The sequence below is a fragment of the Podarcis bocagei genome (assembly GCF_964188305.1).
Source record: "Podarcis bocagei genome assembly, chromosome: 7".
Taxonomy (NCBI): Eukaryota; Metazoa; Chordata; class Lepidosauria; order Squamata; family Lacertidae; genus Podarcis; species Podarcis bocagei.
Window position 1 is genome coordinate 12,321,427 of NC_138132.1, and position 26,455 is coordinate 12,347,881.

Here is a 26,455-nt window from a genome sequence, read left to right on the forward strand (position 1 = left end):
TCTGATTGACAGGTCTGCCTGGCCACCCCGTCTTTCTGCTTTTCCAGATCATCCAGCTCACCCCGGTGCCCGTGGTTCAGCCCCAGCCCTCCTCGCAAAGCAGCGCCACCTTGGTTCCACCCCTTAGCCCAGCTGCTCTCCAAGGCACTGTGGCCACTGCCGTCATGGGCTCCCCGAGCCAAACCCAGAAAGTCCTCTTGCCCTCCTCCACCAGGTACAGACCACCCCCCTACTGATTGGCTATGCCAGATCCTGGGGGCACCCTGCATGGGGGGTGGGGAAGGTGGCAGGGGCGCGATCTTGTTCATTTCAGCATCAGCCACCTCCTGTGCTATAACACACTCTCCCCCCTCTCTGCCCCCAGGATCACCTACGTGCAGTCAACAGCCGGGCACCCCCTCTCCCTGGGCACCTCGGCCTCCCACACACAGTCCAGCGCCCCCCCGGCCACACCTTCCACGACCTACGTTCAGTCCTCAGTGGGCCCTGCCCCCATGGCACTGGGTTTCACAGCCATTGGGCCGAATGGGCAGGCCATAGTGCAGCCGCTGCTCTCAGGTAAGGTTGGCAAGGTGGCTGGGGTGGGGGGTGGATGGGGCCAGGCTGGACGGATGCGCTTGGCAAGGGGCATGGAGGCAACGAGAGATGGCGCCAAGGGTCGACTGGCTTGCCTCTGATTCCACTGCCCGTTCTGCTTCCTGCAGGTCAGAACCCTCTGCTGGCTCCAGGGCAAGTGGTGTCCCCACTGCAGAGCCCCCAGCTCCCGGCGTCCTGTGCTGGACAAGGGCAGGTTATCACTGCCATCTACCCCAGCCCCACGGGGACCAGTCCTGCTCAGCCCACCAGCCATGGCGTGGTCTACACGGTGGCAGCCACAAGCACCGTCACAGTCTCCTCTCCTACAGCCATCCTGCCCAAGGGGGGCAGCAACACTCAGAGCCCGGGGGGCCCCAACCAGGGCCTGATTTCCACAGGTACGGGATGGGCGGGTGGGTAGCAGCCCAGAGGGAGGAAACTGAGAAGTAGGGGAGGCAGCCAGGGAGGACATGAGCTAAAAGAAACAAATTGTACACCTAGGCTGCAGTTTGTAATCCCCGCAAATGTTGCCCATCGCTTTGCATCATTAGAAGTCCATAAGGAGTAGAAATCTTGCTCTTTTTTAAAAAATGTGCATCCCACTATAGTTCATTCCATTATAGTTGAATGTATGAAAAATAATATAACACAAAACTGCACAATAATACCATGACAACAGAAAAAGTATAACGAGAAAGATTGGAAGTTTTTTGCAAATTTTTTTTTTATCTAATAGCTATAATGTCAGATTATAATGTCAGATGAGGGACGCGGGTGGCGCTGTGGGTAAAACCTCAGCGCCTAGGACTTGCCGATCGTATGGTCGGCGGTTCGAATCCCCGTGGCGGGGTGCGCTCCCGTTGCTCGGTCCCAGCGCCTGCCAACCTAGCAGTTCGAAAGCAAGTAGATAAATAGGGACCACTTACTAGCGGGAAGGTAAACGGCGTTTCCGTGTGCGGCTCTGGCTCGCCAGAGCAGCTTGGTCACGCTGGCCACATGACCCGGAAGTGTCTGCGGATGGCGCTGGCTCCCAGCCTCTAGAGTGAGATGAGCGCACAACCCTAGAGTCTGTCAAGACTGGCCCGTACGGGCAGGGGTAGCTTTACCTTTATAATGTCAGATAAATCTTTGGTCTTTTTTTCTTTTTATCTTTTTTGTCTTTGTTTCAAAATTTTTCTTTCTTCCCCTTTCTTTTTTTTCTTTTCTTTTCTTTTTTTTCTTTTTTTGTATTTAAATCTGAAATACTTACCTTCGTTGTATGTTTGTATCTTTAACCATTAAATATTTTTTTTTAAAGTGTGGGGGGCACCCCTGCTTGGCAGCACTATGTTCCTGTGGTGCGGGATCTGCTCGGATCCTGAGTTAGGTGGGCTTTCTTTCCCTTTTGGGCGTTTCTGACTTGACTCTAACCAGCTTCGTTTTCCCTCCTCCCTCCTACTCAGCTACCCCTGCCGCTCCTCCAACGGTTCCCCGACCTCAGCGGCCACCGCTCAAGCCCCTCCAGAAAGTGAAGGCCACAATCGCCAGCATCCCAGTCGGCTCTTACGAATCCTCCCCCTCTCCGGGTCCGGCCCGGCCCCCTGGAGGGCAGCAGCAGGAGCCGGGAGGGTCGCGATGCCACCGGGAGGCCGAAGCAGCGGGAGAAGCCCGGACTTTGCGGGAGGCGGGGCCCCAGGAGCAGCCTCTTTCCCCCGTGTGCCGGGGCAGCGAGCAGAACCCCCCGCCCAAAGCCCAGGATCTGAAGCGGGAGTCCTGGGAGCCAGTGTCGCCCCCATCTCCCCAGCAACCGCAGGTCACAGAAGCGGCGCCCGCGGAAATCTGGAGCCAGCGGGAGGCAGGAGCCGGAGAAGAGAGGGCGGTCCGTGACCCTCCACTGGGCAGCAAAGGGACCGAGACGGTAAGAAGGAGACAGGAGGCCTTTGCTCAACTTGTGCTTTCAACGCTTGGAAATCCCACAACCGTCTTTGCCAACCCAGCCCCCCCCCCCCCAACATTTCACTAGGGCAGGCGGAAACTGGAAAAGTCTTCCATAAAGTCTCCAGCAGAAGCTTCAGAAGCTCCAAGGAGATGGTTCTGCGTCAGGGGAGCACAGCCACTGAGAATGCCTCTCTCTGTGCCAGCCTTGTACAACATGCACTCCCTGCCCCCCCCCCGGCCAATGTTTTGGCCTACAGTTCCCATCAGCCCCAGGCAGCACACCTGTAGGAATACAGCTGCATGTCCCTGGAGATTCCCCCAAGCTGCAACCTGAGCATCTCCTGGAGACTTTGGAAGATCTTCCCAGTTTTCACCTGCTTTCACCCAGTTTTAAGCTCACGAAATCTTACAGGGTTTTGAACATCGGGATTGAGGCTTCTGGGCTGTGTATTTATATAATAACCTCCCGCACATAATCATCTTGCCTTGCGAAGCAAGCGAGAGGGTCTCCCTGCTAGTAGTTCAGCTCCCCATTTGCCAGCCTTGCTGATCTGCCTCCATGTTGGCCCGCCCTCCTTCTGAATGCCTCTTCCCAGCCGCTCTCTGGTGGTAAACACCTTACTCCTTTCTTCCCCAGGCCCTCAAGTTCTCCACTTCCCCGGACTGGAGAACGGCTGGTGCTGAGGGCCGCAGTGAAGCGTCTGCCCCATCCGCAGGCCCGCTGACTTCCTCACTCAGCCCTGGCCCTTCGAGCTCCACGGAGGTCCCTAGAGGAGGCCCCTCGACCCTTGCTCCAGCGGCAGCAGCCTCCACATCCGAGGCAGGGTCCGAGCAGAAGGAGGTTCCCGTGGGGAAGAAAGTCAAGGTCCGGCCTCCGCCACTGAAGAAAACCTTCGACTCTGTCGACAAGTGAGTGATTGGGGAGCTGCAGGAATGGGTTGCCAAAGACCTAAAGCACAGGCAGCTGCTATATGCAGAGTCAGATTATTAGGTCCAACCAGCTCAGAGTGGTCTGCACTGATTGGCAGTGGCTGTCTGGGGTTTCAGGCAGGGAGTCTTTCCCTGGAGATGTTGAAACCCAGGACCTTTTGCATGCAAAGCAGATGCTCTATCACCAAGTTACATCCCTTCCCCAGGAGTTACATTTTGCAAAGTGTGTTCTGGGGTATCTGGAGTTCTTCATCAGGAGTTGCCGAACTCCCCCCTCCTACCCCTCAAAGGCAGCTTGCTTGCTGATACCATAATAATAATAATGATAATTTTATTATTCACATGCCAGTTGGCCGTTCATGCTGGTTGTATTTATATTATATGTATTATCACATGGTTCTCCTAGAGTCATAGAACTGTAGAGTGGGAAGGGGAACCCTGAGGGTCATCCAGTCCAACCCCTTGCAGTGCAGGAATCTACGCTGAAGCATCCATGAGAGATGGCCATCCAACCTCTGCTTTAAAACCTTCAAGGGGTCCATAACCTCCTGAGGGAGACCGTTCCACTGTCAAACAGCTCTTAATGTCAGAAACTTCTTCCTGATGTTTAGTCGGAATCTCCTTACCTTTAACTTGAAGCCACGGGTTCAGGTCCTACCCTCCAGAGCGGGAGACAACAGGCTTGCTCCATCCTCCATGTGACAACCCTTGAGATATCTGAAGGTGGCTCCTCTCCCAGTTAGAGCTTCCCAACAAGCCTGTGATGTAGACTAGGCTGAGAGAGAGTCCCTGGCCCAAGGCCACCCAGTGAGCTTCATGGCTGAGTGGAGAGTTGAGATTTGTTCTCCCAGATGTTCTGTCCCTGCAGTGACATGGAGCCAAGGGAGGTTCCGTGGCAGTGCATTCTAATGTGCAAAGAACTCTGTGCAGCTAGGAAGCTTGGGAAGCTGCAGATGCCAGGGGGGAGTTGAGCTTGGTTTGGCACCCAACGGACTTTGCCAGAAGGGCTGGAGCTACTGACCATGTGCCTGGGCTGAATGTGTGAAGGCTGCTTTCCGTGTCACTCTTTTCTACACAGCTGTTGATGCTTGTGCCGAACTAACAGCCTAATTCCAGAAAAGGCGCATGCCTCCATAATGTGCAAATAAGTGTGCAAAGTGCCCTGTTTTGGTCTGAGCTCACATGTTGGTAAGAAAGTACGTGCCAGCGTTATATCCTGCAGAAACACACACGTTGGTTAGCACTCTCTTGGGAACGGGCGGTGTTGCAAGTTAAATTCACAGGTGAAGGCGGCCTTTTCCGTAGACAAGGTTTTCCACAAAGGCTTGCCACTGGTGGTGGTGGGACCCTGGAGGAAAGCACTGGCCTTTTGAAGAGCAAAGCACGAGGAGGCTGCTGGGTTGGGGGGGGCAGTGTGTGTGTTGGGGGGGCATGTTTTGTGGGAGCCCCTGACTGCACGGTGTGACCCACACCCTGTCCCCTTCCCCAGCAGGGTTCTGTCGGAGGTGGATTTTGAGGAGCGCTTTGCCGAGCTGCCTGAATTCAAGCCCGAGGAGGTGCTGCCCTCGCCCACCCTGCAGTCTCTTGCCACCTCGCCCCGCGCCATCCTCGGCAGCTACCGGAAGAAGCGCAAGAACTCTACCGGTAAGGAGCCGGGCAGGGCCAGGAATAGCCTTCTGTGGGAGCGGCTGCTGGGCATTGCAATTCCAAGGCAACAGAGAGGACAAACACGGAGGAGCAGATGAGAATGGCAGACACAGATATTGCCAGGGGCTGGACGGAGGAGGAATGGTGGTGGCCATCCCCCACACTTCTCATGAACCTTCCTGTGAACAGGAGGACAGTATAGACTCAGAGCAGTGGTTTGCAGAAGGACATAGTTCAGAGAATGTAGAGGTGAAAAGCTGGGCAATATTGGAAGAGGAAGTAGATTCACCGGGGGAGAGACAGATGACAGTGTCTTTGGAGAGCATTCCTGAGTCTCCCTCCCCCAGGACTAGGCGTGCAGTGAGAGTAGCCGAACAGAAAGCTCAAGAGACAGAAGCCCAGACCAACTGGCGCAGGAATGACGTAAGATAAGAGTGACGAAGGGGGTGGGACTTGGAGCAATGCCATTATAGGGAAGGCTGCATTCCTTCATCATTCTCTGTGAATTATTGAATAAATTGCTTGGTAAGAACTTTAATCGTTTCTCGATTCTGGGCTGCCACCGTGGGAGGGATCTGATTCCCCGAAGCCTGACAGATATGGAGGACGGGGTACTATCTGTTCTGTGGAGAGTCTCCAGGCAGGACAGGTTTGGCCAGGAGGTTACTGGAGTCGAAAAGCAATGTGGGATATCCGCCCCTTTCACATTTCTGGGAAAGGAAGCGTAACTTGTGCTTCCTGTTTCCAAGCTCTCCCATAATTCTGCATCCTTGGGTTTGATTTGGCGCAGATTTTTTAGGGGCAGGGCTTTCCCCTCCCCTGACTTGGTAACATGACTTGTTTGCGGGTGTCCCTTTCAGACCTGGACTCCTCTACGGAGGACCCCATCTCCCCCAAGCGGAAGATCCGGCGCCGCTCCAGCTGCAGTTCGGAGCCCAACACTCCCAAGAGTGCCAAGTGTGAAGGAGACATCTTCACCTTTGACAAAACCGGTGAGTAAGGTTGGAGGGCGGGGGGGGGGAATGATTGGGGAGAAAAGGTGGCAGTGGAGGAGAGACCACCTGAGCCTCAAGCAACACTGAAAGGGTCCCGAAATACCCCCAAGCTGTGTACCTGCTTCCTCAGAGGGAGGGTGACCCCATTCAGAGCAGGCAACCTCCCAACTATCCGCTAGCAAACCACCCACTAACATTTAGCCACCCAAACTTTTTAAAGGGGCATTTTGGCTCCAGGTGCATCATGGATCCTTTCTCAATTTAGGCACAGACACGGAAGACGTACTCGGGGAGCTGGAATACGAGAAGGTGCCGTACTCCTCACTCCGGCGTACCTTGGACCAGAGGAGAGCTCTGGTCATGCAGCTCTTCCAGGATCACGGCTTCTTCCCTTCAGGTAAGGAGGAAGCTCAACCTGGCTGACATTGTCCTTGGGGGAGCAGAACTTTGGACTTTCTTTTCCTGCAGGGGATTCATTCCCAGCCCCCCCGGCCCTTGGACCCTTCCTCCACTGCAAGGAAAACGACTAGTTTTTGGGTTTCAACTGAGCAGCCATTTTAGGGTCCACCAGACAGTCCTGGAAATGTAATCGAGAGCAGCTTTCCTCATCTGGCGGGTTTTTTTTTGATTCCCGGCTCTCACCAGCCCCAACCACCACGGCCAGTAGCTGGGGATGATGGAAGTTGTAGTCCCAGCAGCTGCTGGAGGGCAGCAGGTTAGGAAAGACTCACGTAGAACAACTCTGCGTCATCCTCCTGCTATCTGAATGGCAGCTTTCAGTTTGGAACAGGAAGCGAGACTGACTGTACCCCTCTAGGCTTCTTCTGTATATTTTTTGGCTTTGCTGGTGGTTGGGGTGTATGCTCCAGGTTAAAGCACTGCCTATGGAAGAGTTTCTGTATTTGTTCTGTTAGAAAGGGTGGCTGCATCTCTGTAGAGGAATCAGACTTCGTTCATTCATCCCATCCATTCATATACCCCACTTTTGAAAAAACAACAATCCTTTTAAAAATTGAACATTAATAGAATTAAATCTGTCTAACTATGAAAAATATATAAAAACCATACAAATAAAAACAGCATAGCACCAGCCCTTTCATTAAAAGCACTCAGTTCCCCAAAGCCTGTTGGAGCAAGGGCGTGGAGGGAGGACAAAGAGGGAGCCAGTCTAACTTCTCTAGGGAGGGAGTTGCAAAGTCTGGCAGCAGCCACCGAGGCAGCATTTCCCACATCCCTACCAAGAGTGCCTCTGAGGGTGGTGGGACTTGAGAGAAAATCTCAAAACCAGGGAAGGTTCATATGAGGGAATACGCTCCATAGAATTGTAGGGTTGGAAGGGACCACAAGGATCATCTAGTCCAACCCCGAGATGCAGGAATCTTTGCCCAATGTGGGGCTTCAACCCATGACCCTAGCATTCAAAACATTTCAGAGATTACTGTAATATTCCTTAGTCTTTCTCTCTCTGTTTTGTGGCCTAGTTCAGTTCTCTGCATTAGTCTTTCTTCGCACCCCCCTTTTTATACCCAGCCGTTCTCCTCCGCCCCATCCTCCTTGCTGCGGCACTCACCACCTTTCCTCTCTCCCTCCCTCTTTGGCAGCCCAAGCCACCGCGGCTTTCCAGGCCCGCTACTCCGACATATTCCCCACCAAGGTCTGCTTGCAGCTCAAGATCCGGGAAGTGCGGCAGAAGATCATGCAGGCGGCCACCCCGACGGAGCAGGCCCCGAGCACGCCGGAGCCCGGAGGCCCCGCCAGCCAGGGCAGCGCTGCGGAAGCGGGGCAGCCTCTGGAGCTGACCATGGCACAAGACTGTGCGCAAGGAGCAGAGGCCACCTCTGCCGCTACCGCCACAACTGCCCCCCTTCCTACCACAGCTGCCAGTTGGGACTGTAACCAGCAGTCTTCCCCAGGAGGCAGCGGCAGCGGAGGCAACACCAGCAGCAGATGAACAGCCGTGAGCAGAGAGAAACAGCCTTGTGGAAAAGGAGTGGGGGGGATATTGGAGCTTTGCCCCCCCTCACCCGCTGCCATCTCTGTTCGTCCCTCCTGCCCTCCTTCCCTTGCTAAGTGCTTCCCCCATTTTCTGTGCCCCTGCTCAGGGACTGGAAGCAGGGAGGCAGCTGTCCTTCCTATGCAGACTCTTCCCCTTTCTTCTTGCACTCCTCTCCAGCCAGTCTGCTCCGAGAGGGAGGGGCTCTGGACTGCTGCCAGCCCCTTCGCTTCCCCCTCCACCCCAGGACTCGAGTGGTGGTGCTGAAAAACCATTCCAGGACACACAGGCCTTGCTCTCTCAATGCAGCGGAGACCGGCGACGGGCCGAGTTGGGGGACAGTTTTACAAAGGGCCTTGAGCGATGGACCCGTGCGAAGTGTCGGGTTCCAATTTCAAGGCCCCTCCCCGCCCTTTTAATAATGTTAAATATTTTGAGAACCCACATATTCGTTGCTTTTGTGTCCGTAACTGGGGTGGAGGGGAGAGTCTTTCCCCAGACACACACACACATACACACAGCTGCAGGGGGTCGGGCGGGGAGTTTGCGGCCTTGAGTTCTGGACAGGGTTATTGCTTTGGTCGCCGGAGGCAAAGGAAGAAGAAAGCACACCCAGACCGCTGCCGGGATCAGTTGATTACGACGCCCGCTTCTCTTGACCGGTCAAGGCTCTGCGTTGGCAACGAGAAGGAGGGAAGAGGGTGTTACTTGCGGTAGAGACTGCATACAGACCAGCCTACATCTGGACAGGAGGTGGAGAGGGGTTTCTGCGAGTGAGGGGCTGACCCAGCACTCAAAGAAGCAAGAGAGAGCAGGTGTGGGTAGCTGGGGGGGCTCCCCCCCCGAGCGTGAGTGCCCTGGCGGCCCCACGTCACATGTTGACCATGTGTGTAACCCCTTCTGTATTGGGGTGCTCCCACCTCACACGCTATTAAAGCTCTTTAACAATCCGTTCAGGCGTGGAGTTTTAATTGCGCACATCTTTGGAGAACACCTTCTGGTGGGGGATACGCTTTCCACCAAATTCTCCTGCAAGTCTGGTGCGGAGCAGCACAGAACCCAGCTCCTTCCAAAGCCTCCACTCCAGCAGCCTCCAAAGGCTTTTAACCCTTAAAGAGGTATGTCTGAAATGAGTGTATGCGAGGGGTTCCTGTGAGCCTTGGCCCTGGGCGCTCTCCCTTCTGCAACACTGCAGCGGCAGAATAAAAGTGTGTATATTTGCAGCGAACTTGTGCAGGCTTCAGACCTCAAGGCGCCTCTGTTAAGAAAACCGACAGCAGCAGGATGTGGAGTTGGCTGCATAAATCGAGCCCCTTTGTGCATCTGATTTACAGGTCTCTCTGGGTTGCAATCCTTGTTCAAAACAATTTTCAAATGGATCTTGAGTGGCAGGAGAAGGAGGCTGAACAGCAGGTTGCAGTCAGTGTAGACCAGGGGTCAGCAAACTTTTTCAGCTGGGGGCCAGTCCACTGTCCCTCATACCTTGAGGGGGGGCGGACTATATTTTGAAGGGGAAAAGAACGAATTCCTATGCCCCACAAATAACCCAGAGATGCATTTTAAATAAGAGCACACATTCTACTCATGTAAAAACACGCTGATTCTTGGACCATCCGCAGGCTGGATTTAGGTGGTGATTGGGCTGGATCTGGCCCCGGGGCCTTAGCTTGCCTATCCATGGTGTAGATGGTGGTCCTCTCCAAAAACTAGGTTTCTACGTATGAAGAGAGATGACCTGTGCCTGTTTTTCAGCCATTTCCTGATAAGGAGGGGCAACCTCTTTTTGTGAGTGGTGAATGGTAGGATTATTGGGTAGGCATTTATAGCGTTACGAGGTTCTGCACCAAGGCTGTGTAATGTTGGCTTGCACCACATCTCAAACCCTGCTGTGCTGTTGGCATCTGTCTTGTTTCGGAATGCAACGGAGTGTGAGTCAACCATTCGGAGAGTCCACCACTTGCTGTGGCTGTAAGGAACAATACAGAACTTGCACCACGGCGGTTAACAGTAAGCCCCACCTGTCCATTTAGAGATGAGACCCTGCTCTTCAATTACCTAAAGTTTTGGGAGGGAGCAGCTTTAGGGAGAAGGTGAAATTATACAGAAGAGCCAGCTTTCTAGATCTTGCATGTGCTCCATCTGATTCAATATTCAACTACCTAGCAAAGATTGCAGGGAACAAAGAAGGTGATGTTCCCTGCTACAGAGATATAATAGGTCCTCCATGGAAGGTTCATGCATTTCGGTGGGGAACTATAACTCCAATCATCTGTGACCATTGTCCATGCTGACTGGGGCTGATGGGATCTGTCCCAACGGGAGCTGGAGGGCTACTTGTTCTCCACCTCTATTACACGCTGCGGCTAACGGTTTGACAGTTCTATACTAATCCCTGTAATTTTTCAAAGTCTGCTTAAGGTAGGCCACCCCCAGAGCATAGGATAGTGCTTTGGCAAACCTCCATTTTCATTTGAGAAGTCGCTGCTTGCAAATCTGGGACGAAAAACACACACCCAGTCAGAATCCTAGACTTGGAAAGGATCCCAAGGGCCATCTAGTCCAACCCCCTGGAATGCAGGAATCTTTTTGCCCGGCGTGGGGCTCAAACCCACAGCCTTGAGATTAAGGGCCTCATGTTCTACTGGGTGGAGAGAAAGAAGAAGCCAGTCTTGGAGACCAGAAACTTTGTGCACCACTTTTATTAAGTAAACATAAGCAAGTTTGCATCAACTTGCCCTGTGCCCAACTTAACTTTTTGGCAAATGCCGGCCAACAGGCCCCCCAACCCCACAGTCTCCCACAATCACTTAACAATCTACAGAACTAACATGATGAAAGGGATTTGGGGGAGAGAAATCAGCATTCAGTGCTGAATACTAGGTAGATGAAGATGTAACAGCTTGGGAGGGAAGCTGTATTTATTGCCTACCCACGTGAAGACCGGAGGAGAGGTGGCGGGAGAGACAGCATTCTAACTTCTGGGGAGATGTCCCTTTGCAGCCACCCAGGCCACAGCGTTGCTCCATCTTGGCCACAGGCAACAGCATTTGGTCAAGGGCTTTGAGCGTGGCATTCTCCCAGCAGGCAAAGCAGCAGCCGGTGCAAGCCGGGGCAGAGTCTGGCGTAGCCGTTGCGGGTCAGGTGGAGGTAGTCGTACATGTCGTGGTGGCTTATGGTCCCGTCCGAATGCACAAAGCCCGGGTCGACATTGAGGAAGGAGGCGTTGGGCAGCAGCGGGACCTTTGCCTCGAGCAATTCGTTCACTCTGCTGTTCTTCTCCCGCAAGGGGTTGGGGTTCTTGCCCCGCGGCAGCAAGCCCTGCGTCGGAGAAGACACAAGCCGATTAGAAAGCAGTGCAGACCTTACACCAGGGTTTCCCTAACTTGGGGTTTTCTTTGGACTACAGATCCCATCATCCCTGACCACCGGTCCTGCTAGCTGGGGATGATGGGAGTTGTAGTCCAACAGCAGCTGCCTTAAACCTTCATCCCTCCCAGCAGAGCAGTCCCACCCGGACACCCTTGGCACTCACCAACACCACCACGCGGGCCTGCGGTTGCTGCTGATGGATGACCCGCACAATGGCTTCTATGCCGCCAGCCACCTGCTCGGCAGTGTGGCCGTGGTTATTGGTGCCCACCCAGACGACCACGATCTACGGGTAAAAAGAGCGGGGTTGGGGCTGCATCAGTTTCTCTTGGGGAAAGGCGAGGTTGCTGTCCCGGCCTAAAGGAAGCCACCCGCATCGTTAGAACAATCGTTTTCTCCTGTAGCTGAAGATTCCTCCCAGCAGGGATGGAATGTTGCTGTACTACAACTCCCATCAACCACAGGTTCCCCATCCTGCTTTTAAAGCCACAATTGGGCTCTCTTTTCTCAGCAAAGGTGGACAAAGGGTAGGCAGGAGTCTCTCCCCTAATCGGTGGCAGCGACAAACAGTATGGGGATGGGGCGATAGGGGCGAGCTGTGAAGGGGTGGGTTGGGGGGGCAAGGTGCAAAGAGAATGAGGTTAGCATTGGGTTGGGATGGGTGAGCAAGGATGGAAGCCCCTAGCTGATGTTTTAAAAGCTTGTTTCAAGTCCTTAGGCCTAGCAGCTATAGTATATGCTTTACAAGGTACAGATAATCTCAGCAAATCGGGAGAAGTAGTCTGAACGGTATTTCCAGTGCTTTCTTCTTCTTCCCAAGGGCTGATTAACTATTGAAAGCAGAATTAAGCAAAATAAAGAGACATAGGCATATGATGCATGCGTCACAGAAACCGAGTTAAATATTTTTTGCATAGAGATTATGCAAGAAGGGCTACTGTTGATTTATCTCTATCTCTTCTTTCAGTCCTCCCTTGTGAGTTTTTGGATACGTCCTTTCAAAAAAATGCCAAAGTACCTTTTTACACACACACACACACACACACATTCCTAGAGGCAGAATATATATGCAGAAAATATGAAAATCTGTATGATTTCCTGCTGGTTTTCTTGGTGAAGAATAGACACAAACCTAACTCTCCTTAAAGATCAGCAATTACTTCCTCATCCTGCTCTATGTTCCCGTACCACCACTCCCCAATCTCCTCGGATGCTTCCCGTAAGGAGACATCTCTCGGGAAAAGCTTTAGGATCACGGGCAGAGTCCTCAATCCAGTTTTTAAAGGATCTTGCTGATCAAGATCTTGGGAAATGGCAATCAGTCAGTTCCAGGCTGGATGAACCAATGGTCTGAGTCGGCATAGGACTATTTCATAAAGATTACCTTTGGTCGGATGTGCTGCAACTCCCCATTCTGCAGGCGCCAGAGCACATGCTGGGTGGCATCGCCCCCAATGCCAAAGTTGAGAGCGTGTAGAGGGGAGAAAAGCTCTCTCCAGATCTGTGGGGAGGAGGAAGCGAATCAGCTGTCAGACTATTAAAAGAGAATTCCACTTACCCATCTCGCCTCTTACAAGTTTCTTTCTGAGCCACCTTACCTCGAACTGGTGCAGCAGCTGCACCAAAGAATCTCCAATGAAGACAACCTCTGGTTCCTTGTCTTTGCTATCAGCAATAAAGCGATGGTGCTGTTTTTTGGGGAGAAAGAGAGCAAATTTCAAGAGACAAAGCTAAAAAAAGGAATGTCATTAGGTGGAGAGAGGAAGCAACCCAGGCATGCAGACCAGTTTCAAAATGAGATGCAGGTGAGACTCACTATAGTCTTAAAATATGCCTAACTCCGCACAGGAGTGCTGCCTTAATCCCTCCTGCGTTAAGGCTGTGCACACTCCAATTCTTCAAATCACATTAGAAGCACATTCCTCCCCCCTCAAAGAATTCTGGGCAATGTAGTTTACCCCTCACAGTGTCACAATTCCCAGCAACCCTTAACAAACGAAAAGTGCCCAGAATTCTTTGAGGGGGGGAAATGTGCTTGGAATGTACCTTAAAGTTATATTGCGAACGCAGCTTTTGTGCATTGTTAACGCCAACCATTTCCCATTCACTTACCACACAAAAAACTGCCATATATTTACATGCCAAGACATAGAAATGGAAAAAACTCCACTGTTATTGTGTGCCCCCCGATATGAATGGGGTAGCTGAAAAGGAGGCTAAAAGGGGTATCTAACATTCATAAAGCACTTTCCACATTGTAATGTGTGAGGTGGTAGCCAGGCCAAAGGTGAGAAATTAGGCTTAGAAATAGAAACTTCCCAGGGGGCATAAATGTGCCCCATGCAAACTCAACACTCCGTTATTGGCCTTCAGTTAGCGGGTAGCATAAGAGTGGGTCCCACCTCCCTTTGCAGTTTCAGGTGAGCCACACTGGTGATACCAGCACCATTTTCTTTTGTGATTATGATGATGATAATAATAATAATAATAATAAAATAATAATAAATTTATACCCCGCCCATCTGGCTGGGTTTCCCCAGCCACTCTGGGCGGCTTCCAACAAAATATTAAAATACAATGGTCTGTTAAACATTAAGTTTCCCTAAACAGGGCTGCCTTCAGATGTCTTCCAAAAGTCTGGTAGTTGTTTTTCTCTTTGACATCTGGTGGGAGGAGATTCCACAGGGCGGGTGCCACTACCGAGATTATGAAGAAAGAAGAGAAAAGGAGGGAACATACAAGATTGAAATATTAAAAGCAGGCCCTGGCCCTAGCCTGCAAAAGCACCTCCGACAATAAAAGTGTTAATATTTCAGGTGCTCTGTTGGTTTTGCTGCAATAGACTTGACACAGCCTACACTCCTGAAACATTAAAAATAGGTCCCATGTTGATGGTTAAACGAAAGCCCTACAACTGAGGAGGTAGTAGGTGGTTTTATCGCTCTGCACCACAACAGCACCCTTTGCAGGGGTGGGGCTCCGTTCTGCATCCTCAGGATGAGCACATTGGCAATTCTGGCCTAGCACACAAGAAATGAGCACACAAGCAACTGTACACTGCCTGAGGACAACCATGCACTATCGCCTCCACTGTAAGTCATTTGGGATTTCCCTTGTTGTTTTCCACTTTGGGAGAAAAAGCGGGTTGCAGATAGTAAATGAAGACTGCAAAGGCAGAAACGACCGCGGCCTTCTCCAGGAAGGGCACTGAGTGACCAAAAGGATCAGAGACCATGAAAACGAATAAGGCTACTCAAAGAGCCCATTGGGGCAAGTGAGAGGCAAGAGTCTTTTGTCTGTTTCACAGGTGGTTCATTCATAAGGATGTTCCCTCCCCTTTTCACCTTATCCTACATTTGCTTTGTTGTTGTTTTTTTAAATGCTGCATGTAACCTGCTTCTTTCTTTTTTTGTGGGAGGGTGCATGCGTTTCACTCTAAAAATACAAATATTTTGCAAGCCTTTCGAAGCTGCTAACTCTGACTGCCACCATTTGGAGACGTGCAAACGAAAATCCTGGAAAATGCAACTGCACCCTCCCAAGGTGGAAAACTATTCTCTCTCCCCCCCACAACCCCCCTCCTCCTTGCTTTGTTCTCTACATCCCGCCATCCTCCGAATGGGCCACTGAGCCAGCTGGGCCTCTCACCAGGGACATCCATCGCCCATCCCCTTGCACATCAGTGACTGGGGTCGGGGTGCTGGCTGGGTTCTTGTCGCCGTCACTCATGGTCCCTTGTGGCTCCTGGGAAGGCAAGAGCAGGAATGAGACCTCACACAATGAAAGCCCCCCACCTCTGTCCCCGCCCCACCTGCCCTGCACAGGGGACTGCACTACCTAGCCAGGGAAGGGAGGGGACTGTGCACCCAGCACCCAGCCCAGGAAGGCTAATTGCACGCGGGCAAGCCTTTCCCTCTGACCCTCCCGTCGGCGTGAGTGGTTCAGTCCTTTCTCATCGGCTTCACTATGAATCGGCAGTCCCATTTCTCAAAAAAAAGGGGGGTTGGTCTTATGCCATTGGTCTTTCTCGTTCCCGCTTCAAAGCAGACAGCACTAGGCAGCGTGATGGTAAAATTATATTTTGTGGGCGTGGTGGTGAGGGAAATACTTAGGAAGCAGGACATAAAATTTTCCTGCAGGCTCCCCTTTTGATACAATAGCTCTGTCCACTGCTTCCCCCTCTGTGTAGCGCATAGTGGTACAATCCTCAAGAGCCAAAGATGCCCCCTCAAGGCGAGTGGGAAATACCAATAAGCACAATGGGGGGAGGGAACGCGGTTTGCCCACAGAACCTCCCCCAAGGTTATGTAATAACTCAAGGTTCCTGCTTGCCTTTTAAAGCACTCTAACCGACGAGCGGGAATTAGGTTTCCTCAGGCGAAGGGAAAAGCGAGTTTGCCCGATTTCCCCCCCTCTCGTGCGCAGTGGTTCGCTCTGACCTTATCCGCTCTACGCTTGATACAGGCAGTACCATTTGAATCGGAGGGGGGAAATACTCACGGGGTTGATCGGAAAGAAGCCAGTTGGTCCAACCCTTCAGCGGCGGGAGGAGCCCCCTTCGCCGCCGACTGACTTGACGTTCAAGCCGCCTCAGCTCCGCGCTTGGAAGCGGTTGCTTGTGCGGCCTCGGCGGAACCATCTGACCCCGTCATTTGAGGGGGGGAGGAGGATGCATTCCTTCGCCACTCCCCCATCTCGTGAAGGAAATGGTACCGCTGTTCCATTCATCCTCCGGCTGTTCCTGGTACCCTCCCTTCCCCGACCGGGCTGTGCTGTGCATCTCCCCTCGGCTGCTGCTTCCTCGGTGCCGCGTTATGCATGCATAGCCAATGGGCGTCAGGTGTTGGTGCAGGCAGGATTTATAGAATCAGAGACTTGGAAGGGACCCTGAGGATCATCTAGTCCAGGATCAAACCTGCAAGCTTGGCAGTATCAGCATCATGCTCTTCGTCACCCCATGGGCCAGAGCACGCCAGGCACTCCTGTCTTCCACTGCCTCCTGCAGTTTGGGCAAACTCATGTTTATAGCTTCGAGAACACTGTCCAGCCATCTCGTCCTCTGTCGTCCCCTTCTCCTTGTGCCCTCCATCTTTCCCAACATCAGGGTCTTTCAGGACCTGTCCTTCTAGTGAGCACTCAGGGCTGATTTCCTTCAGAATGGATAGGTTTGATCTTCTTGCAGTCCATGGGACTCTCAAGAGTCTCCTCCAGCACCATAATTCAAAAGCATCAATTCTTCAGTGATCAGCCTTCTATACAGACCTTTGTTGGCATCATGCTCTAACCCAGTAGTTTTCAACCAGTGTGCTGCGGTGGCACCGCGAGGTGCATTGAATAATGGTCAGGGGTGCCACGGGCACCACTGGCCTCCACCCCTCTTTTCATCTCTCCCTCCTCTGATGCCTTCTCGTGTCTCTGCGTCCCAAAGGCTTACACATCTGTTTGTTGCAGCAGCCTTGGCTACAAGCTCCCTAGGGCGAATGGTGCCTCTGGGACTGGCCATGGGGTGCTTCCCATGCCCTATAGGGCAATGGGAGGAGGCACCTCTCTTTGGGGTGGAGCAGGGGGTGGGCAGCTCAGAGAGGGGGGGAGGTGCAGCAGCTGCTGCCCAGAGGACTCCCAAGGAGAGAGGAGAGGAGGCTGGGAGAACACTCCACAGGGGTGTTCAAAAAGGGGTGAGGGGCTGCCAGTTCTGCAGGCAAGGGGTGACATAAAGGGGCTCCTGAGCCCCACTGAGGTGCCGCAGAAAGAATGTAGTTGGTCAAGGGAGCCATGGACTCAAAAAGGTTGAAAACCTCTGGTCTAACCAACTGAACTATCTGAAACTCAATATCAGATCCAACAACATTTGTGCTCATGATTGGTTTTTGTGTGTGATAGTAGTTGGAAGCAATATTTGTATAATGTTTTCCTATTTGGTAGTGTACATTTTTAGATTTCTGCATTTCCTTACATTTATATAATGCTCACCACACCCTGCAGGCACCATGAGAATAAGGCTACTGCCTCTGTATCCCACACTGCCTTTGCTTCTGCACGTCTGGCAGAAATTCACGTATTGAAATAAGGGCATTGCAGCCCTGCCAGGTAAAAATAAAATTGGCAGCACTTTCTATTTTGGGACAAATTGGAGAGAGCAAGCTAATAGAAAGCCAGAGGATATTTGGCTCTCCATATTTTGTTGGACTGTAACTCCCTGAGTCATAGTAGCTGGGACTGGCTGGAGCTGGGAGTCCAATAATAACTTAGCATTTGTACAGCGGACTGTTAACAATGTGTTAAATACTTTGACACAGTCATCCCTACAACAACCTTGTAAGGTGGATCAGTATTATCACCTTATTGCAGAATGAGGTGCTGAGGCTGAAAAAATACTCCAAGCCTGCACAATGTGTGACACATTAATCTGAATGCAGCCAATTGGCAACATATTGTCCACCACGTTAATGAACCTATTTTTGCTGCAAGCACCTGGATGGTCATATTATACAGCTGATAAAAGCGCTGCATTACCTCCAGGATTCACAAAGTTGTGCTGGCCTGAAATAGTGGCCTTGCTGATGCAAGTTTTAAACCAAGGACTTTCCAGCGCTTGTATATTGAGACCTAGTCCACCCCATGGTGGTACAGCCACTCCTGGAGTGGCACTTGAATATTCACATTCACGTGTGAAGAAACATTGTGTGTTATTACAGTAGTTCGAAAGCACGCCAGTGCAAGTAGATAAATAGGTACCACTGTGGCGGGTGTGGTGGGAAGGTAAACGGTGTTTCCATGTGCTCTGGTTTCCGTCACAGTGTTCCGTTGCACCAGAAGTGGTTTAGTCATGCTGGCCACATGACCCGGAAAGCGGTCTGTGGACAAATGCTGGATCCCTCGGCCTGAAAGCAAGATGAGCGCTGCGACCCCATAGTCGCCTTTAACTGGACTTAACCATCTAGGGGTCCTTTAACTTTTTACCTATATCCAAATAGGAACTGACCAGTGGAAGGCTGTTGCATTCTCTCTCTCAGCCACACAGGGGACCCATTTTCCTGAGAATCTCAACAGAACAGCAATAGGAAGGAATAGTGCTGCAGATCAACCCTGAAGGCATGGCACTGTAGGCATGCCTGTACCACACACTAGGTGGACAGTCCCACAGCCTTCTGAGGGGTCTAGAGAACAATAGCAGATAATTCTCAGCCTCTTCTCATAACTATAGTCTGCAAGGTTCAAGCTTCAAGCGGTAAAACACTGACATTGTGTGTAGAGAAGGCATGTCCTGAGGATGTTCTCACATGTAGAACTTAGTGTTGCTGTCCCTGTATCTGAAATTCAAAGGTCTCTAAGCTATTTTAGATAGAATGTTTCTGCTTATCTTGCATTAATAACCAAGGCTTATATTTTAATTGTTTTAAGTTGCTCTGTGCAATATGAATGCATTGGAAGGCCTGGATGCCCATCTTTCTAATAAACAAATAAATGGGGTGGTTTTCAGTTACTTGTTTCTGGAATGATTGCTTATGGTAAACTGTGATGTGGGCTCTGTGGGTTTGGAGAGCTGATAATGAAAGCCTGTTGTAGAAGTGTGAACCTACAGAACACGGCCCCACCTCCTCTCGCTAATACATCCATCCTTCTCCCCTTTCCGGCAGAAAGGTGGAACAACAGAAGAGTCCAGTTTGGGGTGAGGGAGATCATAGTATGATCTACTGCTGCAGAACAAACCTCACTTTAACATCTGCTAATATTTGCTGCAGAGGCTCTCTGTGACTGTATATGGGAATATGTATATGGGAATCTGGTACACGTCACATCTGGTACAAGTTTGAGAACTTTTTTGTTCAAAAAAAATACAGTTCTTGTGGGTATAAGTTTGAAAATGTATAGAAGTGTTTGTAAAAGAATTCAGCATGCAAAGGAGAAATTATCTGTGACACATGGTTTTCTCATCTTACCTTGTGGTTTTCACTCATGGTGTTCTTGCATGTCCTCAAAAACCAACATGCTACATAAGCTTACAAATACAACCCTATTAATATATTCTGAGTGCAGAATTTCAGTATAGCTCTAATTTAGAAAACTTGATTCCTTCTTGAAATAGCACTAGATAAAGCCAAGTGAAAAATCTTTCAAACTTCAGCCTGGGGATAAAAACCAAAACAACTGCTGTTGTGTCTCAACATTTTATTGGCAGCGGTCGTGTAGGGAACATAACACATGTCTTGTTCATTAATCATTTCAGTGTGATTTATTTTTAAATGGTAGAAATCCATTACAATATCCCATTTCTTCAAGAAGGAACATTAACTATTTGTTAGACTATTTCTATTTCTAACTATTTGTTAGAAAGCTACTCCAACATGCTATTTAAAAATCTAACAGTTTCTCAAAACCCTTTCAAAAACTCTGCCTGTTGCCTGGCACTGAACTAGTTAAAAATGAATTGAATGTGTTAAGTGATGGTGACTTTGTCTTGCCACAATAAAGTGGTTGCAATAACTCAGCTGGGGATCTGAAGGAAAGAAATGCAGAGGCTGTGCCCCAGACCATGCCCTGTTAAAAGATCAGGAGAGAAGGGCTTTACCCAACTGAAGCCCTTCATTTCACAAAGTATTATATATGCACGCACCCTCCCACTGCCAGAAGCCTAGGTGGGGAGCGAGATGGAGCCCATCTGGCCAATGCTTAGGGAAACAGAGGGGGAGGTGTTGGCCTGGTGGAGGTGGCTCGGCTGTTGTTGGCTTGCTGAGGCTTGCTGAACAGACTGGCTGCATGCTTGCTTAGATGCGAGGAAGTCAGGCGCTGCTTCTGTAGAACCTACACAGAACAGAGAAACCCTGTTAGATCTCTAACCGTGCAGCTCAACGGCTTCTTCCCCTATTCCTACCTATACAACAACCACACTGATCTTGTGACAGCCATTCAGACAGGCCTCCCGCAGGGTGTCAGCCTGCTATTTGTAAATACCATGCGGCTGACCTGGGTTTGTTCCAGGTCAGCTAGAAGGTAACATGATTGGAATTGCATTGCCTTCTGCCTGATCCGGCGTGAACCCAGGTCAGCTACAAGCAGTAAGTTGACACACTGCAGGAGCCCTGTATGAATAGCTCCTAAGTGGCAACACCGTAATTGCCCCTTTTGAATTCTTTCTCTCAGACACTCTGGGTACTCTGCACATCATTATGACCACGATCCTTAAATCCCATGATTCTCAAGTTGACTGCAATGCGACTAATCCGGAATAAGTGATTTGAATATTTCTGTCTGTGTTCTGAGAAGCCCAGCTGTATGACCTCCTGTGTAACCTTTTGATACAAAGGTGATGGTGTTTAAAGGAATTCCAGCAAAGCTATATGAGATGTCTAGAGCAGGTTTCTTATTGGCACCATGGACACTGCCACTTGGTACTTCCTTGTATACGGGAAGATCAGCAGAAGATTCTCAGTTTAGGATAAAAGCAATATGGGTGTAGGTATGTTTTGGTCACTGAAATCAGGTTTCCTGATAAAGGAGAAACCTGCTGAAGCTAGTTTGCAAGCATTCTTAACCATTTCTCTGCAAGGACTGTTCTTGCTAACGGTAGGAATTTTCCTATACATCAACAGATCAAATCCTTTTTAAAAAAACAACAACCCAAGAACCCAGCATTAATATCTACCAAGAGAATAAAGATCCCCTCATTCCAGATTCCATGTCTGTCTGTACATGTGCTTAACATTTTGTGCAAATTCCTATGAAAGCAAACAAATTGCTACAGGTAGCAGTGCTGCATCATGGAAGGGCATTTCCAAAATTTAAAATACTTCAGTTTTGTATAGTGAGTTTTTCTAAAAGCTCAAATGCACATATTTGCAATTTAACGGAACCACCTTTACCATCGGGGCCTTGTAAAGACCCCAAGATCTCCTGCAACGATTTTGCAAAGTTTTTTGCAGATAAAATCACTCATATTCGGAAGGAGCTAGACACCACCGTGGGAGCAGGGCTGGGGCGGGAGAGTGCTAGAGCCCTGTCTGGTCAAGTTGCATGGAATCAATTTCAATCCGTTACCCCCGAGGATGTGGACAGGCTGCTTGGACGAGTGAAACCAACCACCTGTCTCCTTGATCCTTGCCCATCCTGGCTTATAAAAGCTAGCCGGGAAGGGCTGGGCGATGGGCTCTGCGGGGTGGTGAATGCTTCCCTCTGTGAGGGAACATTCCCAGATCCGCTGAAAGAGGCGGTCATTAAACCGCTTCTTAAAAAACCATCTTTAGACCCGGCCAGTATGGCCAACTATCGCCCAGTCTCAAATCTTCCATTCTTGGGCAAGGTGATTGAGCGTGTGGTTGCTGAACAACTCCAGGCACGCCTGGAGGATGCGGACCATTTGGATCCCTTCCAATCAGGGTTCAGGCCTCATCATGGGACTGAAACTGCCTTGGTCGCACTGGTTGATGATCTCCGGCGAGCTAGGGACAAAGGTGAGAGTTGTTTCCTAGTTCTGCTGGATCTCTCAGCGGCCTTTGATACAATCGACCATAACATCCTTCTGGACCGTCTAGAGGGGTTGGGAGCTGGGGGCACTGTTATACAGTGGTTTCGCTCCTTTCTCCTGGGCCGTGTTCAGAAAGTGGTGGTGGGGGATGAGTGTTCAGACCCTTGGGCCCTCACTTGTGGGGTGCCTCAGGGTTCCGTCCTCTCCCCCATGCTTTTTAACATCTATATGAAGCCGCTGGGAGAGATCATCAGGGGGTTTGGACTGGGTGTCCATCAATATGCAGATGATACCCAGCTCTACCTTTCTTTCAAATCAGAACCAGTGAAGGCGGTGAAGGTCCTGTGTGAGTGTCTGGAGGCGGTTGGAGGATGGATGGCGGCTAATGGATTGAAGTTGAATCCTGACAAGACAGAAGTACTGTTTTTGGGGGACAGGAGGCGGGCAGGTGTGGAGGACTCCCTGGTCCTGAATGGGGTAACTGTGCCCCTGAAGGACCAGGTGCGTAGCCTGGGAGTCATTTTGGACTCACAGCTGTCCATGGAGGCACAGGTCAATTCTGTATCCAGGGCAGCTGTCTACCAACTCCACCTGGTACGCAGGCTGAGACCCTACCTGCCCGCTGACTGTCTGGCCAGAGTGGTGCATGCTCTAGTTATCTCCCGCTTGGACTACTGCAATGCGCTCTACGTGGGGCTACCTTTGAAGGTGACTCGGAAACTACAGCTAATCCAGAATGCGGCAGCTAGACTGGTGACTGGGGGCGGCCGCCGAGACCACATAACACCGGTCTTGAAAGACCTACATTGGCTCCCAGTACGTTTCCGAGCACAATTCAAAGTGTTGGTGTTGACCTTTAAAGCCCTAAACGGCTTCGGCCCAATATACCTGAAGGAGCGTCTCCACCCCCATCGTTCTGCCCGGACACTGAGGTCCAGCGCCGAGGGCCTTCTGGCGGTTCCCTCATTGCGAGAAGCGAAGCTACAGGGAACCAGGCAGAGGGCCTTTTCGGTGGTGGCGCCCGCCCTGTGGAATGCCCTCCCATCGGATGTCAAGGTGATGGACAACTACCTGACATTCAGAAAACATCTTAAGGCGGCCCTATTCAGGGAAGCTTTTAATGTATGATATTTTAGTGTTTTTTGGTTTCTGTGGAAGCCGCCCAGAGTGGCTGGGGAGGCCCAGCCAGATGGGCGGGGTACAAATAATAAATTATTATTATTATTATTATTATTATTATTATTATTATTATTATTATTATTCTTTCAATAACCCTTACAACAGCCCTGAAAGTTTTACCAATATTATTATCATAAGAACTGTTATCCTCCAGCAAAAAAATATCTAATTATTATTTTTTAAGTCACAACATTCTGCAGCCAATTCCATGTTGATTGTGTAGTGTGAAGTATTTTTGTTTAGTCCTGATCCCACTGCCAATCACTTTCATTAAGTTCTAGTGTGTTGTGTGAAAAAAATAAAATCAAACCTCTATATTCCTTTATATAGCCCCCAGTTACATTTTGGGTACAGGGTGCTTTCTGCACATGTCATTGCTCTTTTGGAGACACTGTTTTCAAAAACAGTTGATAACACATATTAGTCCTTCTGGCATCGATTGCAGCTGCATTGTCTATAGTGTACCTTCTGGATCCTTGCTCCCTGGCGCATTGTGGCTTCTGCCATGTTCTTCTCTTTCCTGTCCCTTGCTGGAATGCTTTCCTTCTTGGCTCTGCTGCTGATGGCATTGTTGTGATTTCTGCCCTGGGGGGGAAACTGGCTCTGGGAAACCTTCCTGAGCTATAATGTAGGGGGTAGGATTCAACAGTGACAGCCTGGGAAGCATGTGCAGTTCCATCCCAAATGGAGTGCATGGGATGCCAGTTTGTAGGGGCACTGAAGTGACGGACACATCCATTGGTGGGACACAGAAGGGCAGAATTTGAGGGCCACTGTGAGTGGAGCTGGATGGAGCAAGGACTTCAGCATTTGTCTCTGAAATCCAACCACTGTCTACAGTTTGTGGCATGCAGATGGTATGTGGCATGGAGCCTGAGGCTGTGTGGTAGGTTGCCACATTTGGGGCAAAATGGTGGTGGCTGACACTGGAAGTCCCTCTGAGGCTGGGTTTGACAGCTTGGATGCTGGAAACCATTACAGAAGTAGCCACTTGGGGTGCCCGGGATGGAGAAATTGAGAATAGACGGACATTTTTGTACTGCTGGGGAAGAGCACTTCCATGGAGTAACGGAAGGAAAAGAGGCCCTGGGGCCTGTTCTCCATGAGCACTAACTGACTCTGGGGACAGCTGGGTTCCTTTCAAAGCTATATCCTTGGAAGCCTTTACAGGCTGAATGTCACATGGAGGCATGTAGTATGAGGGATGCTGCTGGAAGGGACTGGCCACCCCGGGATTGTGAAATGTTGCTGAGGGGCGTGTGAAAGCTGATGAGGCCAACAGAGCAGGTGCAGAGCTGGTGGGGGGCAGAAGACTGGAAGTGGCCAAAATGGGACCTGGCTGGGGAGCATTTCTTAGCACCATCAAGGCTTCAGCAGCCTCTTTCTGCAGCTGTTGTTCAGAAAGGGGGGAGAAGATAAACCCCCTGGTGGGCCAGACCGAAACATGAGCAGAAGAGGTTGGCTGAAGAGAGAGGGGGAGAGACTATTAACCTCATGATTAACAAACAGACATGAACTAGATTAATGAACGTCTCAGGTACAGATTCTGCTTGTTCTTTTTGCAGAGTTTGGGGAACAGAATAAGAGCAGGGTAAATCTTGCATCCTTCTTTGCTGGTGGGAAAGAACAAAGAGACCTGCAACACCTTAAAAGAACCACTGTATTATAGTATAAGCTTTTGTGGGTTACAGTCCACTTTATCAGAAGCATGAAGTGTTACCCTGATGAGAAGGTGCTAGCTGAAGCTTCGCCCATGCAGGTAACCAGCTCATAGCTCTGGACTCCTTTTTCTCGCCAGAGTTAAGAAGAAAAAAGGAAAGTGGTAGCAGCAATAAGAATGACACAAAACCGGCCTCTGCTGCAGGACAGGTCCTCAATTTTAATCTAGCCCCAGGTTGGCTTGTGGTATGGGCACTTGCAACATGGAATATTTTAATAAAGGTTTCCAATTAGAATAGGATGGAGATGCAACTCTGGCTGCTTTCCATGTATACAGAGTGAAGTATAGACCAATTATTAGTCATTTTACCAATTGCCTGTGCCAAATAACAATTCTTTGATTGAATGGATATCATTTAGCCTTGCCAATCATTGCTCGTGTTCTCCCCAGCTGTGCATTCTGCTTAGTCCAATTTAAAGGGCTGGAAAGGAATAGGAGTTGTTTCACTTTCCAAGGGATAATGTTTACTGTTTCCAACACAGTTCCTCTTTTGCAGCCAGAGCTATGGCATTTCATAACTTAACATTAGACCAAAGAGCATGACTGGCTGACTGTCCCACTTTTACCCTCTCCCACTAAACCACTGGACCAGCCCATGAAAACCCTCTACCAATATAAGGCCCTGGCAAGTTGGGGCCTTCTTATGGCAGAGAAGCAATCACCTACAAAATGGATCATGGGACTTTTATAGGGGAAGCATCAGTTCTACTATTAGTAAAGAGGTTGCCCATTCCAAGACCTTGAACTGCTCTCCATTTCTCTGTGACAAGCTAACACACCTGTGAGTCGCCAACTGGAGAGACATCAGGAGAGAATCCTTACCATACATTGGCATGTGTGTATTCACCCTCCCACAGAACAGGGCAGACTAAATAATTCCGACTGCCAGCTCTGCTACCTCCTGCAAGATCATTGAAATGTGTGTTCCCATCTTTCAGGAAGGAGGTAGAAGGTATTAATTCCAGCTCACGGGCAATTATTGTGCAAGACACAAGGACCAAAATACCTGACCTCCCAAAGGTGCAGCCTTTGGACGTCTGCTGAAATCCATGTTGCCACTCAGGGGATTCAGGGCCATGCGGCTGGAAGAGGGTGGATGGGAGGGGGAAGAGAGAGAAAGACAGAGAGCACATTCAATCCTGTTTATAAAGTTCCTTACTGGCAGCTTGTCTCCCACTCGCCTTCTGTCCTTGCTAAACCACAAACTGTTGAGGGGGAAGAGGGGCTTCTGCATCTGTCATTCTCCCAAGTTCACTTTACATTTCCACCCACAACTTGCTGTTTGCAGTAAATGTTTGTTAGTATAGACAGCTGTTGCTGTACCAGTGCCAAAGAATAAAAGATAAATAATAGATTAGGTAGTGTCTTTCACTGGAGCAATTTCTGTTTATTCATTATACAGGACCTGAAGTTACATGGAACTGTTAAAATTGTTCCTTAAATAATTTGTGCAAATACATTATTCTAGCAGTAAAGGCATATACCACCCTCTGGTTCCACTCATAACAAGACAATTATTCCATCACTGTCTTTGCTATATCTACTTCATATCTGTGACATTGTACTTTCACTAGATTCTTCTGGATCAGGGATAGGAATGTTTTTCAGCCTGAGGGCTACTTTCCCTTGTGAGTAACCATCTGGGGGCCACATGTATGCCCAAAAGT

General features: G+C 50.1%; 3 protein-coding genes across 16 annotated transcripts in view; 1 reads left to right on the top strand and 2 right to left on the bottom strand.

Annotated features, from left to right (window-relative positions):
• The window catches only part of CIC (capicua transcriptional repressor), a 49,013-nt gene extending 40,005 nt beyond the window's left edge, over nucleotides 1-9,008 (top strand). For 2 of the 3 annotated variants that reach the window (XM_081200113.1, XM_081200114.1), the window contains exons 13-21: nucleotides 48-214; nucleotides 365-558; nucleotides 705-974; nucleotides 2,019-2,473; nucleotides 3,131-3,402; nucleotides 4,913-5,067; nucleotides 5,931-6,062; nucleotides 6,331-6,462; nucleotides 7,667-9,008. In XM_081200113.1, the coding sequence (XP_081056239.1) occupies nucleotides 48-214; nucleotides 365-558; nucleotides 705-974; nucleotides 2,019-2,473; nucleotides 3,131-3,402; nucleotides 4,913-5,067; nucleotides 5,931-6,062; nucleotides 6,331-6,462; nucleotides 7,667-8,016 (2,127 nt within the window). In that variant the 3' untranslated portion in view covers nucleotides 8,017-9,008. The remainder of the gene's footprint in view (nucleotides 1-47; nucleotides 215-364; nucleotides 559-704; nucleotides 975-2,018; nucleotides 2,474-3,130; nucleotides 3,403-4,912; nucleotides 5,068-5,930; nucleotides 6,063-6,330; nucleotides 6,463-7,666) is intronic. The other variant, XM_081200115.1, reaches the window with a different exon arrangement.
• Nucleotides 9,009-10,739: 1,731 nt separating this feature from the next.
• Nucleotides 10,740-16,136, bottom strand: PAFAH1B3 (platelet activating factor acetylhydrolase 1b catalytic subunit 3). Of its 3 annotated transcripts, none has more exons than XM_081199747.1 (6): nucleotides 15,928-16,136; nucleotides 15,076-15,171; nucleotides 13,026-13,115; nucleotides 12,812-12,928; nucleotides 11,591-11,713; nucleotides 10,740-11,376 (listed from the first exon to the last, which is right to left on the bottom strand). In XM_081199747.1, exons 2-6 carry the CDS (start codon nucleotides 15,154-15,156, stop codon nucleotides 11,110-11,112), a joined length of 678 nt encoding a protein of 225 aa, XP_081055873.1. In that variant the 5' UTR covers nucleotides 15,157-15,171; nucleotides 15,928-16,136; the 3' UTR covers nucleotides 10,740-11,109. The 3 variants fall into 3 exon arrangements, with proteins under 3 accessions (XP_081055873.1, XP_081055875.1, XP_081055874.1); XM_081199749.1 differs by lacking the exon at nucleotides 15,928-16,136 and adding an exon at nucleotides 15,778-15,905; XM_081199748.1 differs by lacking the exon at nucleotides 15,928-16,136 and adding an exon at nucleotides 15,265-15,711.
• A 3,445-nt stretch (nucleotides 16,137-19,581) lies between these two features.
• The window catches only part of DMRTC2 (DMRT like family C2), a 58,008-nt gene continuing 51,134 nt past the window's right edge, over nucleotides 19,582-26,455 (bottom strand). For 9 of the 10 annotated variants that reach the window (XM_081200321.1, XM_081200315.1, XM_081200317.1 and 6 more), the window contains 3 exons: nucleotides 25,795-25,870; nucleotides 23,534-24,530; nucleotides 19,582-20,229 (listed from right to left, as the gene is read on the bottom strand). In XM_081200321.1, the coding sequence (XP_081056447.1) occupies nucleotides 20,060-20,229; nucleotides 23,534-24,530; nucleotides 25,795-25,870 (1,243 nt within the window). In that variant the 3' untranslated portion in view covers nucleotides 19,582-20,059. Of the gene's footprint in view, nucleotides 20,230-23,533; nucleotides 24,531-25,794; nucleotides 25,871-26,455 lie in introns of those variants that run through there. The other variant, XM_081200316.1, reaches the window with a different exon arrangement.